Below are 17,637 nucleotides of genomic sequence, written 5' to 3'. Positions count from 1 at the left end.
TCATCCTCTGAAGCCTCGGGACCGAGAGGTGAAGAGGGAGGAGGGAGTTCCTAGTCATCTCCTCGGCTCTCACCTCGATCTTCCGGCTGGCCCTCAGGAGGGAAGATGTCTCCCACAGTCTCTGGCTGCTGGATCACTGACGAGGTCCAGGCCATCTCGTCTACCTCATCGACACTCAACGGAGCAAGCTCTCCTTCGGCACGCTCATTCCACTCGAGAACCTTGTCCTCCAGATCACCCTCAAAATATCCATCTCCGATCAGAACTCTCGGGGCATCATCCCCGCCACTAGAGCTAGACAGCACGTCGTCGTCAACGTCAGCACCTCCCTTCAGCGTCATCATGGCCATAACACGGTCCCTCAGTCTCAAGAGTTCCGCGCTTGGAAGGAGATCGGGTTCGTCTGAGGTGATTGAAAATCGATGGCCATCATAAATTCGGTGTTGGGTATCCGCAGAGACGAAGCATATGTCCGTAAGCTCTTTGACTGTCTTCTTTGTGTGCTTGCTGGTGGGGTCCAGAGGGGTTTCCTTCTTCACCTTCGTCCTAGGATCTGTCGCAAGGCCGTCGGGAAGCGCGGATCCTGCTCTCTTTCTCTTGCTCCAGTCCAAAGGCTCAAGAATTCTAACCATGAGGTCGATTCTGTTAGGCGTGCTTAGTACAGGGGGGAGCGAAATCTTCCCATGATCCCACAAATGGTGGGGAGCATTGTCAAGGGTGACCATATTCATCGGCAGGTCAAGGTCTTTGACGCCGAGTGCGTCCTTGAACTTCTCGCATGTGTCGCCGCCCCAGATGAAGTCGAGAACGCCGAGTGAAGCTCTGCAGGCTTCTGCTGCCTCTATCTTGGCCACTGGATATATGTGCGCAGCTTCTGTGACGGCGGTGTGCAGTAGTGTGCACTTCTCATTGTCCCTCGTTTTGGTCTATGAATCATACGTTAGCACGATGTAATGATTAGACGATGCTTGGATACTAGTAAACCTACGTCTCTGATCGAAGACTCCTTGCGTGTCGCCTTCTCCTTCCCCTTGCCCTTGTCTGGCAAACTCTGGATGCTGCTGCCAACGCCACTCTTGCCCATTGCCTGCTGGAAGGAGGCTGTCGGCTTGGAGGGCGTTACCGGCTGAGAGGAAGTTGCCGGCTTGGAGGGCGTTACCGGCTGAGAGGAAGTTGCCGGCTTGGAAGGCGTTGCCTGCTGAGAGGAAGCTCCCGGCTTGGATGGCGTTGCCTGCTGAGAGGGCGTTGCCGGCCGGGAGGATGTTGCCTGCTGAGAGGGCGTTGCAGGCCGGGAGGATGTTGCCTGTGAAGATGTACCGATAGTCCGCTTGTTCATCACTGTGATTATGCTCATGTATCAGCTTCATGTACCACTTCTACGCGGGTCTGGACGATAAATCAGCTACTCACCGGCCGATTCGACCGTTGGAACTTCGCCGCTGACGGCAACGAGTTGCCTTTCAATCATTTCGACGGGTACTGTACCACTTCTGACCGTGGATTCAAGGAACTCCTGAAGCTCTTCAACAGTTGCAACCCAAAAAGCAGCCCAGACGTTCACTGTGACCCTACTGGGGTCAATGCGTCTTTTGGGCTTGTTGCGGTACTGGCTGGGTATCTCTGCTTCGCTGATCGCTTGGAGTATGGCCAATTTTTCTTCCAGACGATCAATGTACCTAATTTCAGGCAAGGTGGACGCGTTCGTGTTTCTTTCCACAAGAGCAGGCCACTCAGCGTCGCAAAATCTGGTGAGCTCATGAAGGTAAGTGGCGCACATGTTAGGATGTTCGAGAGACTTTAGAAACGACTCAGCGGCGACGAGCTTCTCGGGGAGCAAGGCGCCCGTGTCTGCCGAAAGCTGCGAAAGGAGCCTCTCAAGAATGTCGCATTTGCGAGTGCTGTCGGTGATTTCTCCGTCGTCCAGCAACTTTAGAATGGAGTGAATAAGCTCCAGCTTCGCATCATTCTGGCCATTGTCGTTTTCGAAAAGCTTGAAGAAGCGGTGGGCAATGTCGTTGCGGCGCTTGACATCATTTGGCCGCTCGGCGTCCTCGACGTCGGTGTCCATGACGCTGGTGTCCATCGCTGATTCCATGGTGCTTGCGGATGGACGACGACAACGCTAACGAGAGAGTTGAAAGATAGGGACGACTACAGAGACCCGCGACGACGACGAGAGAGACCTGCGACGAAGACAGAGAACCGCAACGAAGACAGAGACTCGTGACGCTGCAAACGATTGTCAGCAATAAGACGACGTCACCAGGGGAAACACGTATGAGACGACGTTAGTGGTAGGAGGAGGATCAAGTCCTTTTCCAATAATAAAGAAGGGTGAAAGTGGGTTTTTCAGTCGGAAAATTCTCACCGTTCAGAGTCGATGTGTGGGAAATTTTGGTTTTTGTGGCCGAAATTGCGAGGTCGACAAACGGAGACGCTCGACAAACTCGAAGCGGAGGAGAGGAAGACCTGCGCAGATATTAGCCAGTCAGTATGGGAGGGACGAAAAGCAGTCAGAAGAAAATTGGACGGAGAAATAACATTTCTTACCTGTCACTGCTGGGCCCTATGAGAGTGGTCGCTGACAAGAAGGAAGAGAGTCACCAGTGTCGAAGGTTTCGGGAGACCTGGAGATATATCGCAGCACCGTCGGGATGGGACGGTGGGTAGGTAGGTGGCCAGGGTCTTGATTAGATAAGCACCACCTCTGCACCTTTGCAGCTCATCATTGGCTGTTCAGCACCAACGGTTGCAAGCCTTTGTCCCACCCTGCCCTTTTTGGCTACCTAAGTGGGGCACGTCACCCTTTGGGAGGTACCCTCGTGGGTACCTAAGGTAGGCACCCCAGAAGGAAACTTACATGGAATTTTGGATTTCAATGTTCGAAAGAGATTTGGCACTCAAGGCCTTTGACTAATATTTGACATAGACAACCAAAGCAATTGAAAAATTTGAGAACTTGCTCTTTGTCGCAGGCTCGCTGGAAGATGCTGGGCGGTCAAACAGCCAACAGCTGGCGTCTTTGGTCCTGCTTAAGTTCTTCACTAGGGAAATTGCTCGCTCAAGCCAGTTTAAATCTTTCTGCGGATTTCATGCAGTCATGCTGATGATCTTTCCTTTCAAAATGAATCTTAGAGCTAGAATCATCCAGGGCCATCAGAATGTTATGGCTCTTGGACCTTCAGAACCCCAGGCCGCAACACCGAACCCCCTACCAGAGCTCTCAGCTTGCCGATTTTCGGGAATGGGCTTCGGTGTCTTTTCGGTCTGGAAGCTTTAATTGCATTGCAATGTTTCTATGAAGCTAAATGTGACGGGTCATCTCGGCCAAGATCATAGGGAGTTCAAATCGTGTAGGCACGATTGACTTGCCGCCCTTGTGAGCTTCAGAAACAGTAAACTGCTAATCCGAGGATGAGATTGGGTATATCTGTCATGAATGAGCACAAAATCTGCAGATGGAAATAAATATTCGCATGTTCATATTCGCTGTCATTAGTGGATACAAAGCTATCATGCCTTCTGGCACGAGGTCAATCTGGAATAATATATGAGGTAACGTTCGATTGAAATGACGCTCAATCCTCTTCTGCTAGCCTGTCAAGCTCTGTGCGCTCCCTGGTCACTATAGCGTCCAGGTCCACGCTGTTGATCACCATCCATCCTGTCGCTTCAGTATGAGTGAAGTACACTTTCTCGGGTTTACAGTGAAAGTATGTATCTTCCGTCATTAAGTAGCCTGACGTAATGCCCCATAAACGGATCAGATGAACCTCGACAACATTCCTGAATCGTCTGCAAATTAAGAGTGACTCGGTGCGAGAAAGGTGTTCGTCGTCGAGGTTGCGCCTAAGCCGTAGCTGGAGGATCTAGTTATCCATAGTCAGGAACTCGTGTAAATCTGCGTCCCCAATCGAGAGCATATCACTGTCGAAGTTGAACCAGACATAACGCTCTCGCTCAGGGTCACCCTCGAGCAGAGGGTCGAACCCGCCCCAGGATTTCGTAGCGATCCCTGAAAGGGTCTTCTCAAAGCGATATTTTTCATTAGCGTGTGTAGTCAGGTGCTCGCGGGCCTCATGGCAGGTTTGCAGCTGGGCAGGAACTCTCACTTGGGTAGACCAGCGCAAGTGGCGCATCACCCGCAGACGTTTGACCATTCAGTCCACTGTCTGCGCTCCTCGCCCAGGTCCCTTAATGTTGATGGGGCCTAGTTCATGACTGCACTCGCGGACCTAAACGATGCGGGGCTCGATTGTCAGCTTCCTGGTGGGAGCGTGAAGCTTGGCGGAGAGGTTTGGAAATAGGTGGAACGTTGTGGGAGCGGTGGTCATGGTCTCTAGTCGCGCAAAGTGCTTGTGGTAGAGAAGTACGAAGTAGTGAAGATAGAAAGTGTGGGATGGAGATATTCTGAGAACTTCTCGCTTGTTTAGACGGTTGAGATGAGACAAGATGGCTGGTGATGTTAGCTTTGATCACGAGTTACGAGATCAAGGCCTGCTGCATTGCAGCAGCATGCCAAGACCCATCAATCTAATCACGCTACGTGGCGACGAATTAAACCCAAAAATATATAGCGCCCCCGCCCAAAGGATCCTTCCACGAAATCCTTCGTATTTCTGACTCAGCTTTCTTGCTCTGAAAGAGTGTTCGATTCCTCATGCTGTCATCTTCAGCCCAAACACGCAACTCGTTGTCAGGTACAGAGCAACCGTTGCCCATGACAAAATGGCATCGATTTACTCAAGACGTTTGCCGAGTCGATATATCAGAGTCCTCGTCCTCCAACCTGGAGCTGGTCCCGGCCCCATCGCTACGAACCTGCGAGAGGCAAGCATTGATGATCCACCTTCATTTCGTGCCTTGTCGTATGTCTGGGGCGACCCGTCGCAGCGCGAAGACATTCGATGTCAAGGCCAACAAGTTTCCGTCACAAAGAGTCTATTCGACGCCCTTCGTCACTTTCGACTTCCCACCGAGGAGGTACTCATCTGGGCCGACGCCCTTTGCATCAACCAGGATGATATGGAGGAACGGGCAGAGCAAGTCCAGCTGATGCGCGACGTTTATTCACGGGCGTCTCTTGTTGTTGTATGGCTCGGTCTTGATGAAGACAACGAGACTGCGCGTGCTATGTCGCTGATGGAAGCGATATACCATGCATGCGAGGATCAAGCCCTGGCTCGTGGGGTTGAGCTACTGAGCATGGCTCACTTCACGATTGCTACGGAGAAGATGGAAGGTTTCGCTGGTGTCTCCATCTCCGACATCGCCTCGACCGCCCAACGTTTGAGCCTGCCGAAGCCCGACTCGAAGAGTTGGAATGCCCTCAAGTGGCTCCTATCAAGGCCCTGGTTCACAAGGGTGTGGTGCGTCCAGGAGATTGTGCTGGCGCGTTCATCTAGGCTTTATGTCGGCTCTCACTCGTTCGAGTGGGATAGGCTGGGCGTCACGGCCGCCTGGCTTAGCGAGCAGAATCTTGCAAACGACTACGATGTACCATCTGAACTCGACGGAATCGCCTGGGAAAATGCATACAGCATGTTTGATAAAAGCGAGCTTTCAGAGTTGAGCTTCCTTGAGATTCTCTTGAGCTTTCGCGACTTCAACGCTACAAACCCCAGAGACAAGGTCTATGGCTTACTGGGACTTATCAATGAGGCAACTCTCGAGGGATTCGCTGGTGTTGACTACAGAAAGACTGTTGCAGAGGTATACATCGATGTGGTGAAGGCCTCAGTAGCAAGCAGCGAAAGTCTTGCCCCTCTGTGCTATGCGAAGCATGGTGTTGAGTACGAGCGCACAGAATTTCCGTCCTGGGTACCCCGGTGGGATGTCAGCGAGGACGTCGGCAACATTCTTCACAGCATGTCGGTAACGGCGTGGGAAGAGGGAGATAAACACGGCCTCCCAGGTCTTGTTGACTTTCAGCCTTCATCAGATGGCAAGGTCGGCCTTTCTGGTGTGCGCTTCGATACCATCGCCTGGACCACCGAGGTCTTTGACATCAGTCATTTCAAAGAGGACATATCCCCCGCCGAAGCTAAGACGCACCCTTTCCTCGAGATCTGGCACCGAGTGTCATCGACAAAGTCTTACCCACTATTCGGTTCAGAAGATGCCCCATTTGGGGCAGTCCTTGAGATGGGACTGACACTCACCACCAACTTCACGGAAGGCTACGAGTTTGTGTTTGATCTGGAGCCAGATGACCGACATCGGTTTTACGCGGACTATCTTACTTACATCAAGAAACTCTTCAGTGTTGCAGGAAAGACTCCAGATACTTACGACCCTTTGGAGGTGGCACTCTGTGAGGGCGATGCGAATCACTTCCGAATCGCAGCGTCGAGATCTTGCGACCAAAGACGCATTTTTGAAACGGCCAGTGGCTTCTACGGACTAGCACCAGCCTGTGCAAAACCAGGCGATGTTGTCGTTCTCCTTTATGGTGGACCCATTCCATTCGTTCTCAGACAGACTGACGATGGTTGGATCCTGCTTGGTGATACCTTCGTGGGGCCTCTGATGCCAGAGTCGGATAATGAAAGCATCAGGGAAAGGTTCGGTAAAGAAGAGCTGTTTATTCTCGTTTGAGGTGTTGGTCAATGTTTCAGAAACTTTGGTCCTCCAGGGGATGCAAATGGAAACATCAGTCAGACAATACTACAACGGCCATTTTGACTGTTTTTGAACTTGGTCATGTGTTCAAAGTTGCTGCGCCGCCAACTTGCGCGCTGGCTGCAGATGTTGTGGTTATTACATCATTTTATGTAAGTGAATCCTTCGAAATGGTGGACCAACCAGAGGCATTCCTTTAATCCACAACAGTTGGTTATTTTGCTTGCCGGTTCCATCTGTCCATTTGCCGCGGGCGGAAACGTCGAGCCATGAGCGGGGTTGAGGGCATCGCTTAAAGACAGACTCACGATTATCTCGTGTCCGAACCCCATCTTTTGCGTGTGCTGATTTTCATCTCGGTCTTCATTTGTCCCCGTACCCTGCCTGGATCTCGAGCCTCGGCGAACACTGAAGTGGCCCTATACCCGTCCATCTGCTCTCGAGATATCTGGCTATTGAAGAACTTAAGAAGCTTGAAAATGTCCTCCGAGCCTCCCACGATCCGCGAGCCAGACCAGGATGTAGATTTTGATGGCATGGACGGCGACTCTCTGCTGAGACAGCCCAAATTCCAAGAGAGTCTGAAGTTCTTAGAAGATGTGAAAGTTGGTTGCATCCAACTTCTCACGATATCATTGTCTAACACGGGTGATAGAAGCGGTTCGAGTCAACGCAGCCGGATGTTTACCCGACGTTCATCCAAGCGCTTAGTAAATTCAACCAAGCCGCTCCGCAGACTCAGGAAGAAGCCGACAGGAACATTGCGGAGATCCATGCCAAAGTCACAATTCTATTTCACGGACATCAGGATCTGCTGGACAGATTTGAGAGTACACTTCCGGCCGAATATTTTCACCAAAGGGCTAGATCTGAGGGTCAGATGTAAGGGTGGCTTGCTTTCATGGGTTTAAGGGATTTACACAGGCGTTTGTGAAACTTCAGAGGTTGAATTAATGGCTGTTTCTACCCACGTGATGATGTTCAAGTGTGTCTGAAATGCATGCCGGTCGCTTCTGCTCACGGAAGTCGGGGTGCATTAGTTCGAAGTAGCAGTTGTGGGACGTGGCCCGAGTTTCGCAGGTCTTGCGGCTTTTCTGTCCTCCTTTCGATTTGCCTCCTGGAATCTTTGTAAGCCTTGTAACAATATTCCAGGTGAATGGTCATAGATCGAATTTGTCTTCGATCGTAGAAACTTTGGCAGAGGGACCAGGTTCTCCACATCGTTGAACATCCATGAAGCATGTCGCATGCACAGGTTGACGATCACCAGGCAATTTTATATGATGGTCAATAGCATCAGGAACCAGAGCTCTATGTGTGAACATGGCCATGTTAGTAAGCCCAGGAAGGGCCAGGCGGGCATCGCGGAGGGGTTTCACGAAGCACCACCTCTCGAGCCCAACAGCCGGTGGCAGCCCTCGGGTTTAACAAACCCCGCAACGGATACGTCCGTACTCTCAACTCCAACATGCCGGTTTGTCGACCTTTTCCGGGCACGTTACCTTGGCAAACTCCTTTTTCCGCAAAAGGACCTATCACAGCCTTGAAGTCGCTCAAGGGAGTACCCCGAGTTCCCCAAGTTAACCAACAGGCTCACGCGTTCGTCAGTTGACCCCGTTCTAACTAGCGGAGCTTCTCCGCAATCTCCAATCTATGCAATCTCTTGACCAACCAAATGTCACCAATGCCGCTTCCCCGCAACAACCCAATGTTCTTGGCAGACTACTGCCCTTCAAACAAACCTGAAGATGAACATGTGCCCACAGTGACATCTCGAGAGGACCCATATCGAGCTTATTCTTTTTGGCTGATTGGGCCGCTCGATCTTGTCGAATCATCCATCGCGCCCATCGATGTCGAAACACCGTGCCCGGAGCCGGGAGTTGCCCGGTCGCTCCCGAGCATAGACCAATCAAGAGCCGTGAAGCTCTCCCCATACCCCAGACTTTGCTTCATTCACGTGTGGGGGCCGGCCAAGTTCATGTGGAGATGGGAAGTCTAAATGTTCGGATCCTTCTTGAATGGGTCTGGAGAGCGTGTGAGATTTAGCCAGAATGCGCTGAGTGTGTGCCGAGTTCTCGGCTCTTACAGGGACATGCATGGTTCGGTAGTAGTGACATGTCGGCCGATTGCAGTACGACTACAACCCAAAGTGAGATGGTTCGGGCTTTTATAAAGCCATGACAGCCCCAGCTCTTGTATGTGGGCGTTGGATTCGTCGAGACCGTCTTCTTTGACTCAAGATTGTGTCAATCATTATGGCTACCAAGGGTGATCACGAGGTTCAACACCTTCGCAAAGCAGCCGAGAATGAGGTCGAGGAGAAGTTGGGCCAGTCGGCCATCTTTGAGGCGAAGCAAGCCTCTGATGATGAGCACGCACAGACTTTGATGCAAGCCCTGTCCCAGAACCGAAAGGCAGTGTTTTGGTCCGTCATGATTTCTATGTCTATCGTCATGGAAGGGTGAGACCGAATCACGTCTTGTTAATCGTCTGGCTTCTGACTCGTTTCAAATAGATACGATGTCATTCTGATCAACAATTTCTTTGCATACCCCGAATTTCAGAAGAAATATGGCAGCTGGTATGGCGATGCGATCGGCTACCAGGTCTCTGGGCCGTGGCAAACTGGTTTGACCATGGCTGCCACAACCGGTGCCATCTTCGGTGAGCTGTTACTGCTTTGATGTGATTCCAAGTCACAGTACTGACACATGCAGGCGGTCTCATGAACGGCTTTTTCGCATCCAAGTATGGCTACCGCTGGGTCATGATCGTCGCAATGGGATTCCTCAACTGCTTCATCTTTGTTGTCTTCTTCGCTCATTCTGCCGCCATGCTCCTCGTCGGACAGATTCTTTGCGGCTTTTCGTGGGGCGTGTTTGCCACACTCAGTCCAGCATACGGTAGGCCTCCATCTTCAGACTCCAGTCTTCTTGATCCACTGCTCATTAGGGATTTCTCAGCTTCTGAGGTCTGTCCGACGAACCTTAGAGGATACATGACTACCTACGTGAGTTAATACCTAGCGACTCAAACTTCGAACATTCGCTGACACTTTCTAGGTCAATCTTTGTTGGGCGACGGGCCAGCTTATTGCCGCCGGCGTACTTCGTGGCTGTCTCAGTATTGAGGGTGAGATGGCGTACAGGATCCCCTTTGCAATCCAATGGGTAAGATTATCCAACCAGAATCCAGCGAGATAATGTAGCTGACTACGGATTACAACTAGTTGTGGCCAATTCCTTTGATGGTCATCTCATACCTCGCCCCCGAAAGCCCCTGGTTTCTCGTCCGTAAAGACCGACTCGATGAAGCTCGTCGATCAATCGAAAGACTCAGCGGCGACAAGACTCAAGACCAAATCAATGCTCAATTGGCCATGATGGTCCATACTACCAAGGTTGAAGCTGGTGTCACGAGTGGCGTCTCATACAAGGACTGCTTCAAGGGTGTCGACCTCCGACGTACGGAAATCTGCTGCATCGCCTTCGCTGGACAAGTCATGTCTGGCAGCAGCTTTGCATACACCCCGACGTATTTCTTCACGACCGCCGGCATGAACACGGCCAATGCTTTTGAATTGAGTCTTGGTGCGAAGGGAATGGCTTTTATCGGTACCTGCCTGTGAGTTCCAAATCTCAAGGGGTGACAACATTGGTAGAAGATTACTCACAATGCATGCATAGTTCCTGGTGGCTCATCACTCATTGGGGCCGTCGCCAGATATATGTTACCGGCATGGGTATTCTGACGGTGATACTGTTCATCATCGGTATTCTCGACGTTTCTGCTGGCAAGAAAGGCTTATGGCCGTCTGGTGGCTTGTGTGTTTTCTGGCTCTTCATCTACGTAAGCTATCCATCCTGTATTGGAATGATCGTCAACGCCGACTAACAATGCATCAGTCCCTTACCATTGGTCCGATCACTGTAAGAAATCCGGAGTGTGCCTACAAAGTCTTCACTACTCACCTCGTCTGCAGTACAGCGTAATCAGCGAGACTTCCTCAGTCCGCCTTCGGCCGTTGACTGTCGTTCTGTCTCGAAACGCGTATCAACTAGTAAATATCGTTTCGCAGGTCTTACAGACTTACATGATGTGAGCATGCACAAGTTGATTTTGAAGACATCCATCGTGGAACACTGACATTTTGCGCGAAGGAACCCCACAGAGTGGAACTTGCGCGGGAAGGCTGGGTTCTTCTGGGCCGCCACCGCTTGCACTATCTTCGTTTGGTCCTTCTTCCGTCTACCTGAGGCTAAGGGACGGACATATGAGGAGCTGGACATTCTCTTTGCACGTGGCGTCCCGGCCAGAGAGTTCTCCAAGACTCATGTGGATGCATATGCGTCCTCCAGCCAGGTTGAGGATGTTCACCATGCGACCCCGCCGAAGGAAGACTTATGAAGGGAACCGCGATGAGCTTTCCCTTACATTTCTGTAGTCATATCACTGCCTTGTCCAGTTGCAGCTGCGCCACTCCAGCGGTGAGCGAGCGTGAGCAGTTGACTCGGTACGAAGGTTTTGGCTTGTCAAGGACCAGAGGTGTGTGTTACATAAGCTTAATTAATTAAAGTCGTTATGCCAGCACTTCCGGTGCTATTTATACAACGTATTAACAGCAAAATATGGTTTCGCTTATCTCCGTGCTACCCACTATGTTAATTGCTCTCTGAGATCCGACCGGAATCAGCGGATGCAGTCATGGAAATGTTGCTAGCTAGCTATCAGCACGTGTATCTAGCTACTCAGGTTAAATACGTTCTCTATTGAATTGATAAATCTGAAAAGTATTCGTCACAACGACAGTTGAAAATTTCTCGAACGTCCTGGTCGTCCTGAGTTGCTGATCGATCTAATCAAAACCTCGCTCGTTATGACATCTTTCAACTTTGTGGCAATCGCCGCTATAGTTCTTTTCTTGAATTTAGTCTTCGCAAATCCCCTCCCGATTTCCGAAGACGCATCGGCCACCCAGATTCTTCGGGCACGTGCGGACGAACCGCCACTGCCCCAAACGGGGTATATGCAACTGGCCATCCCGCCGTCCGACACCACCCAAACTCAAGTCAGAACCACTGCAGGAGCTGGAGGACTTGGGGCCTACGCGATTCTGAATGACGGCGGAAGCATTTTCCTGGTAGTCGAGGTGGACGAGGACTACACAGCTGATGACTTTGACAGCTTCAGTGGTTACAGAATCACAGTACAGTGCCACGACACTGTTTTCCAATTTGAGCAACCTCATGATCTGCTCTTCCGTCCCAGACGCTCACTCTGGGCAAGAGTCTCTGCCAAACAACTGGACCTGTGGAGGGAAGAATACGAAAGCAATGAGGATAGTGACATTGATATCACGATTTGGTGGAAGAAGGACAACGCGTATGACGATGATTGAAAAGATAGCTAAATCTACACTGTTCTATGTTTAAGCTTGGGAAGGGTTCCTGAGGTGTTGTCTGCTTAAAGGTCTAGAAACTACTTTCTGATTTTTCTTTACAATGAGGATGAAATGACTATAAAATGAGGTTGAAACTGTTGTGACACTGTCATGGCGTATCTATTACTGTTCAAAGAATCCAATGGGTGAAGTGAGTAATTAACTTGGTAGTAGTGGGATTTTGAAAGGAGGGACTCTTATTCGTCTTAAGATGAATGGAACCTCATGCATCAGTTTCAACGTGGGCAGGCGGGTGAGACAATTGCATTTGAACAACATTATATATCTCTACTATTCGTACCTCAGTCAGCCCGACTTTGGTTTCTGTCCAGTTACAACAATGAAGTCGAAAATAGGGTGCGCATCTTTCTTATGGACCGCCGCTCGGACTCCTGCGTTGAGAACAATGACTTCCTCTTGCGACCAACCCAGGACATCTTTGAAAAGAGCTGCGGTGAAGGCCTCTACCCCCTCGAGAAAGTTGTGCCCCATCAAGGTCCCGATTTCCTTCAACCGCTCATCCCTAGGCCAGCTGCCAATCGGCAACTTGAACTTCTTCTCACTGATATTTTCAAACCCAGCTTGCTCGGTCCACTGCTTGAAGGAGGGAGCAGGATCCATGGTCCGTCCAATTTTTTCGCAAGCTTCCATGAGGCCGTCCATCATCTGAATCATGGCGTTGTCCGGCTTCAGCGAGCCGTCTTCCGAGTAGAGAGTGTTGGCCGACTCTTGAAGCTCCACCCATCCTCCGGGCTTCAGGTTCTCGTAGATCTGGTTCAGCAGTCGAGGCCAGTCTTTGATAGATCCGGCCATGTAGCGGCAGTGAATGTAGTCATACTTCTCCGGCTCCATCCAATCGAGTTCGACGTCGTCGATGATGAATTTCACGTTGGGCGGGACCCAGTCCGGCTGGATGGGGCTTAGGTCATTACCGACGATGACCTCAGCTTCGGGGTGCTCGTCGCCGAATTGAATGGGCCAGATGCCAGTCCCCGTGCCGATGTCAAGGACTTTGAGGCCTTCGGTGTTGATGGGTGCGAGGTAAAGGCGATCGTGCATCAGTCGGTAGAAGACATGGTGGATCATGTCCAGACGGTCTTGCTCTTGCTCATCGTTCGGGAAGTTGTAAGTACCCGACTGGTAGCCGTGGTATCTGCGACCGTGCTTCCACTCATATCTCGATGTGATGGACTTGAGCGAGGTGCTGGCGCGCGAGGCTTCATCGTCCCCGTAAGAGGAGTCGAGCTCCTCCTGATCGACCTCAACCTCCACTTCCGGGGCGGGCCGCGGTGAGACGGGTGCAGCCGTTTCAGTGACTGGGGACGAAGCGGCGGGAGTTGGTGTTGGTTCGGCCATTTCAGGGTTGTCGCGAGTCAGTGTTTGATGGGTTTTTGTTGGCAGACTGTTGGTTCTTGGGGTCTTTGCTGTTGGAAGGCAACGACTTGACCCGAGAATCCGGTACGCCTCGTGGAGTAGGGATGAAGATCGGAGGGAAAGAAGAAAAATGAGACGACTGGGAGCGCCTAAACCCATGGAAATCATGCACGCTGCAGAAATTCCGCAGCGGGGCGCCCCGGCAGATGGTGCGGCCACCCTGCAACTTCGGTTGTATCCATGATGGAGCTGGATAAGCGGAGCGCGACGTTTTATCAGTCCGAAAAGCCGAGACCAGCGCTCCTTCATTGACAAAAGTTGACTAGAGCTCACTACTGACAGGGATGAAGAGGGTTATGCCACGTCTGATTTGATAAGTTTTTGGGTGAATGATTGGAGAACCATCGGATGAGGTGGGGACTAGACGGTATTGACTCGTTCAGAACATCCCGTCGATGTAATGACCATCCTTTCTCTTGATTGAGAACATAATGACTTGTTATTTCCAACATGCAATTCCTATTTGCAAATCGAATGGATGAGAAAGAACTTCTTTTTGTCGTAGTATGATGTCTATTTTAGTACCTTTGTTATACCTTTTCTGTCGTCTCGAGCCTCCATTCTCCACTTGCCAAAGCGAGCAGGCTAGGTAGAATTCATTGCAATCGCACCAGCCGGGCCTTTTCTGTCTTGACGCTGGCGGCTGTGCAGCTGGCAAGATTCCTCTGAGAGCCATGCAAAACAAAAATGAAAGTCTATCGCATTATGTGTCTGAAGTTGATGTGCTCTTAGGAGTGATGGCAGCAGTGTTGCTTCTTAATCTCTGGCACGATCTTATAATAGGAAATGCTGTCCGGGTCAAGCTTGAAATTAAGAGAAGAAGCGAGTAGATATATATATCAATGCGAGCAGTTTTCCATAGCTCTTGAGTTTTGCTATCTGGGCGGGTAGTGGGCATAGACGACGACATGAACGACGACAACGACGACAACGACGACTGGAATAGGGAAAGGGGATCGGGAAAGGGGCGGCCGGGACGACAGGGACGACAGAGACGATATGGACGACAGGGACGATATGGACGACAGGGACGACAATAATGGTAGAATTATTTAAATAAAGTAGACTGTTAGGCCCAGAGTAAGTGGTCATCCCCCCGGACAGCAAAGCTCTAAATCTTACCGTTTCCCGTGAGATGAGTTCGCTCTCTTATCCGCAACAGCGACTCTGAATGGAGTAGCAAGCCACAACAAGTGTTCGTTTCCGTTTAAACTTTCGCGACGCCAATGCGGCCGATGTGCAGTTTAAGGCACGTTTAAATCCAATGGAGCATATAATTCCCCACGATGCCAACTTTCCGCGTGTTGGGAAGTGCTTTGGAAGACGCTTCTGGCTGAGGCAACCCGGCAGCTGAATTTAATCGAGCGCAACAAAGTAAAGGGTATATTCTCGCATACCCACGCAATTGCAAGTCACAGATCATTGTGAAATAACCAGCTGACGGCATATGATATCGACAGCTAGACGGTCGACGCCTCCGAGCCAGATTTCACGGATAGGACATTTTACGGATAGAACATCTAACTGATACGTGTCTTCTTCGTAATCTATTTTCATTGCTTAGGTTCACTTATCATTATGGCTTTCGTCTGATTCATTAATCTCGGCAGAATCTTTCTTGAGCATCCGCATGCAGATCTAGTGCCACCAATTTCCATTATTCTTTTTGTCGTATTTTGATGATTCTAATACGCGTTAAGGCAGGTGGCGTACGTGTTCCAGTTTCTGCCGTTCCTGCAAGTTTCATCATCGCACCACATAAGATACTTGGTCTCGTCATCCACTGCTGCTGCCCGGGTCACATATGAGCTTGGCTCAAGCACACGTTCAAGACCATAACCCGAGTAGTACTTGCTCCTCTCTGCGGTCATTTCCACATTAGTGTGCCGAAATAAGAAGACACAACTCCCGTGTCTTTTAAATCCATATGTGGTCGAGCAGAAATCGCAACGAGTCGAGTGAGTTCCAGACATGAAGCCATGAGGTTCTGACTGGTTGCAATTTAACCTCTGTGCTACGTCGGCGTCATGGCGGCAAGTCGTGTGCGGAACTGCCTCCGGCAAAGGGCTCGGCATTGGTTGAGTTCCCAAACGCTTATCGTTCCCAAAACAAACGCAAATCCGAGCATCAAGCATCCGAAGCAGTTCTCCGTTACAGTAGCTGAAGTGAGGACACAGTTTGAACCCGTATCTGACCTCCGCATCTTTGAGGGCGTTCTGAACATCTGCCATCGTTACATCAACGTTTGGCGTAATTTTGAACAGAGGTACTTTCCAGTTAATGGAAATATTGACCGATGCTGAAGGTGTTTTGAGCCCAGAAAGAATTACATGTGGAGGCTCCAGCTCTTTTCGGCGACCATCCCAGCCATTACTGGCACTTTGAAGATGACATTCGTGACACCACTCTATGGTGTAATTATCATTTGGAGCCAGTCTCGACGTCCAATCGCGAGCAAAAGCGAGTTTCCTGACAGATCTGAACGACACTTTGCGGTGCGGACAGAGCCAAATGAATCCCTCGGCCAAAATACATTGTCGCATCTCTTTGGAGTTAGAACGCTGCGCCGCGGAAAACTCAAAGATCCTGTGCGAAGTGTTGCAGAATGAACAGTGAATGTGATCTTGCACTTCTTTCAACCGACTCCGATACTCCTCAGATTCCTTAACTTTGAAACAAGGATCGCAGAATACGTTTCGCCTCGCTCTCGTTACTGTCTTCGGGTCAAGTTCAAATCCTTCTCGGTGACCTTGCCATTGCCATTGCCAGAAGATTCTGGATGGGCCTTTCCGATGAAGCCTCTGGAAAGTCTGGTCATGGTAAATGCGCAAGAATGTGCAAGACACCTGGCGAAGCATGTACAAATCGTCGAGCTCTACCATTTGCATGATTTCAAATAGAATCTCGTCAGGCAGCTGCAAGATTCGAGACCTCCGACGATTTCCATCGAATGCAGCTTCCCAGCTCGAAAGCTTGGGTGCAGAAAGCATCCCCTTGCCTACGATAGGCTTCTCGATAGGAGGAACCTGCATTGTGAAGAGAGTAGCTTCCCGAGTCTCGGGAACCAGGGCCATGGGCTTTATATGCAGCGAGGACTGAACCGGGGTGTTCTCTGACTGAGTTGCCAGCTTCAGAGAGCTAGAACCAACCTTCAAGTTCGTGTCTGTAGAGGTGCATTTCGCTTTCGCCCACTTTGTGAGCTTTGTTGTACCGCTTTCCGAAACCCCATTTGAGGAAGATAGCAGGGGCCGGCCGGCAGAGCTTGGTTGGGCGTGTTGCTGTTGGGCCTTGCTTTTTCTCACAGATGGAAACCATCTGCAAAGGCAAAACTCGTAGAAAGCCATACACGCAACGTTGAGAAAGCAGAGCCCAAGCGCAGCCAGAAAGAGCCATACCGGCGGATTTGTGATGAGGTAATTCTCCATGTCGTCTGGGTGACGGCGGTATCGCTTGCAGGGATGTTCCAAAGTGACTGGTTGAGTAATTGCAGCTTTGATCGTCGACAAAATTCATTAAATGGGAAGTTGAAAGACTTTTTGAATGATTGAAACACATTTCTCCGGAAGGATCTGAAGCTTGTAGCATACCTCTTGAGTCTTCACACGCAAAAGGTGCATGGATCTCATATTGCTGTTTGTGGGCTTGCTAGAGCTACCTTGGGTACTTGAATATTGAAAACCTCACAATGGATTAAGTCTCCGGCGTTGTTTTCGTCGAAAACGCGGGCGAAGCCTCCTCTCTTGATTGCGGTTGGATTTCTCAATAGGGAGGACTGGCATCTTGGATAGAGAGTGGCGTCAAGTCTAGGGTTCCATGACCAAAGGCTTCATAGGCAGCGATTGTTAAACAGGGGTGATATCCGCCGAATCTGTGTTCTTAAAAGAGCCGCACATTGCTTTCGTATTCCTCTTATCGACATATAATTCTCCATGAGAGCTATCTCCCGTGTTATTTCGTTTACTGGACTGTAAGGTAACATTTTTTGTCAAAAGGCGACTCGCCACGCGCGTGGAGATCCCTGGCAAAGACATATTAAGCCCCTCTCACGCGAACGCTTCCCTTCTAGCCTCTGCCTACGCACATATCTCTCTCAAGGCCTCCTTTACATTTGCGTGCGATTCTCCTCTGGCCTCTTCTGG

The 17,637-nt window shown here is 50.4% G+C and overlaps 6 protein-coding genes across 6 annotated transcripts; 4 read left to right on the top strand and 2 right to left on the bottom strand.

The window, feature by feature from the left end:
* Window positions 1-50: 50 nt before the first annotated feature.
* Window positions 51-2,095, bottom strand: levS-1 (Levansucrase; the record flags this gene model as incomplete). The annotated part of the gene is made up of 3 exons (XM_036641027.1): window positions 51-926; window positions 989-1,338; window positions 1,411-2,095. The coding sequence occupies 3 exons, from the start codon at window positions 2,093-2,095 to the stop codon at window positions 51-53; spliced, it is 1,911 nt and encodes a 636-aa protein (XP_036493166.1).
* A 2,633-nt stretch (window positions 2,096-4,728) lies between these two features.
* On the top strand, window positions 4,729-6,597 carry CGCS363_v009177 (Heterokaryon incompatibility protein 6, OR allele; the record flags this gene model as incomplete). The annotated part of the gene is made up of 1 exon (XM_036641026.1): window positions 4,729-6,597. The coding sequence occupies one exon, from the start codon at window positions 4,729-4,731 to the stop codon at window positions 6,595-6,597; it is 1,869 nt and encodes a 622-aa protein (XP_036493131.1).
* A 503-nt stretch (window positions 6,598-7,100) lies between these two features.
* Window positions 7,101-7,507, top strand: SNL1 (Paired amphipathic helix protein Sin3-like 1; the record flags this gene model as incomplete). Its single annotated transcript, XM_036641025.1, has 2 exons — window positions 7,101-7,226; window positions 7,277-7,507. The coding sequence occupies 2 exons, from the start codon at window positions 7,101-7,103 to the stop codon at window positions 7,505-7,507; spliced, it is 357 nt and encodes a 118-aa protein (XP_036493132.1).
* Window positions 7,508-8,879: 1,372 nt separating this feature from the next.
* Window positions 8,880-11,031, top strand: CGCS363_v009175 (Maltose permease MAL31; the record flags this gene model as incomplete). Its single annotated transcript, XM_036641024.1, has 9 exons — window positions 8,880-9,085; window positions 9,140-9,288; window positions 9,342-9,634; window positions 9,687-9,794; window positions 9,854-10,248; window positions 10,311-10,473; window positions 10,530-10,553; window positions 10,607-10,722; window positions 10,785-11,031. The coding sequence occupies 9 exons, from the start codon at window positions 8,880-8,882 to the stop codon at window positions 11,029-11,031; spliced, it is 1,701 nt and encodes a 566-aa protein (XP_036493409.1).
* Window positions 11,032-11,500: 469 nt separating this feature from the next.
* CGCS363_v009174 (uncharacterized protein) lies at window positions 11,501-12,022 on the top strand (the record flags this gene model as incomplete). Its single annotated transcript, XM_036641023.1, has 1 exon — window positions 11,501-12,022. One exon carries the CDS (start codon window positions 11,501-11,503, stop codon window positions 12,020-12,022), a length of 522 nt encoding a protein of 173 aa, XP_036493410.1.
* Window positions 12,023-12,370: 348 nt separating this feature from the next.
* CGCS363_v009173 (Secondary metabolism regulator LAE1) lies at window positions 12,371-13,420 on the bottom strand (the record flags this gene model as incomplete). The annotated part of the gene is made up of 1 exon (XM_036641022.1): window positions 12,371-13,420. The coding sequence occupies one exon, from the start codon at window positions 13,418-13,420 to the stop codon at window positions 12,371-12,373; it is 1,050 nt and encodes a 349-aa protein (XP_036493129.1).
* Window positions 13,421-17,637: the final 4,217 nt, after the last annotated feature.

The sequence above is a fragment of the Colletotrichum siamense genome (assembly GCF_013390195.1).
Source record: "Colletotrichum siamense strain Cg363 chromosome Unknown KSG_Cg363_contig06, whole genome shotgun sequence".
NCBI classification, from domain to species: domain Eukaryota; kingdom Fungi; phylum Ascomycota; class Sordariomycetes; order Glomerellales; family Glomerellaceae; genus Colletotrichum; species Colletotrichum siamense.
This window is presented reverse-complemented; position numbering and strand designations above follow the sequence as displayed.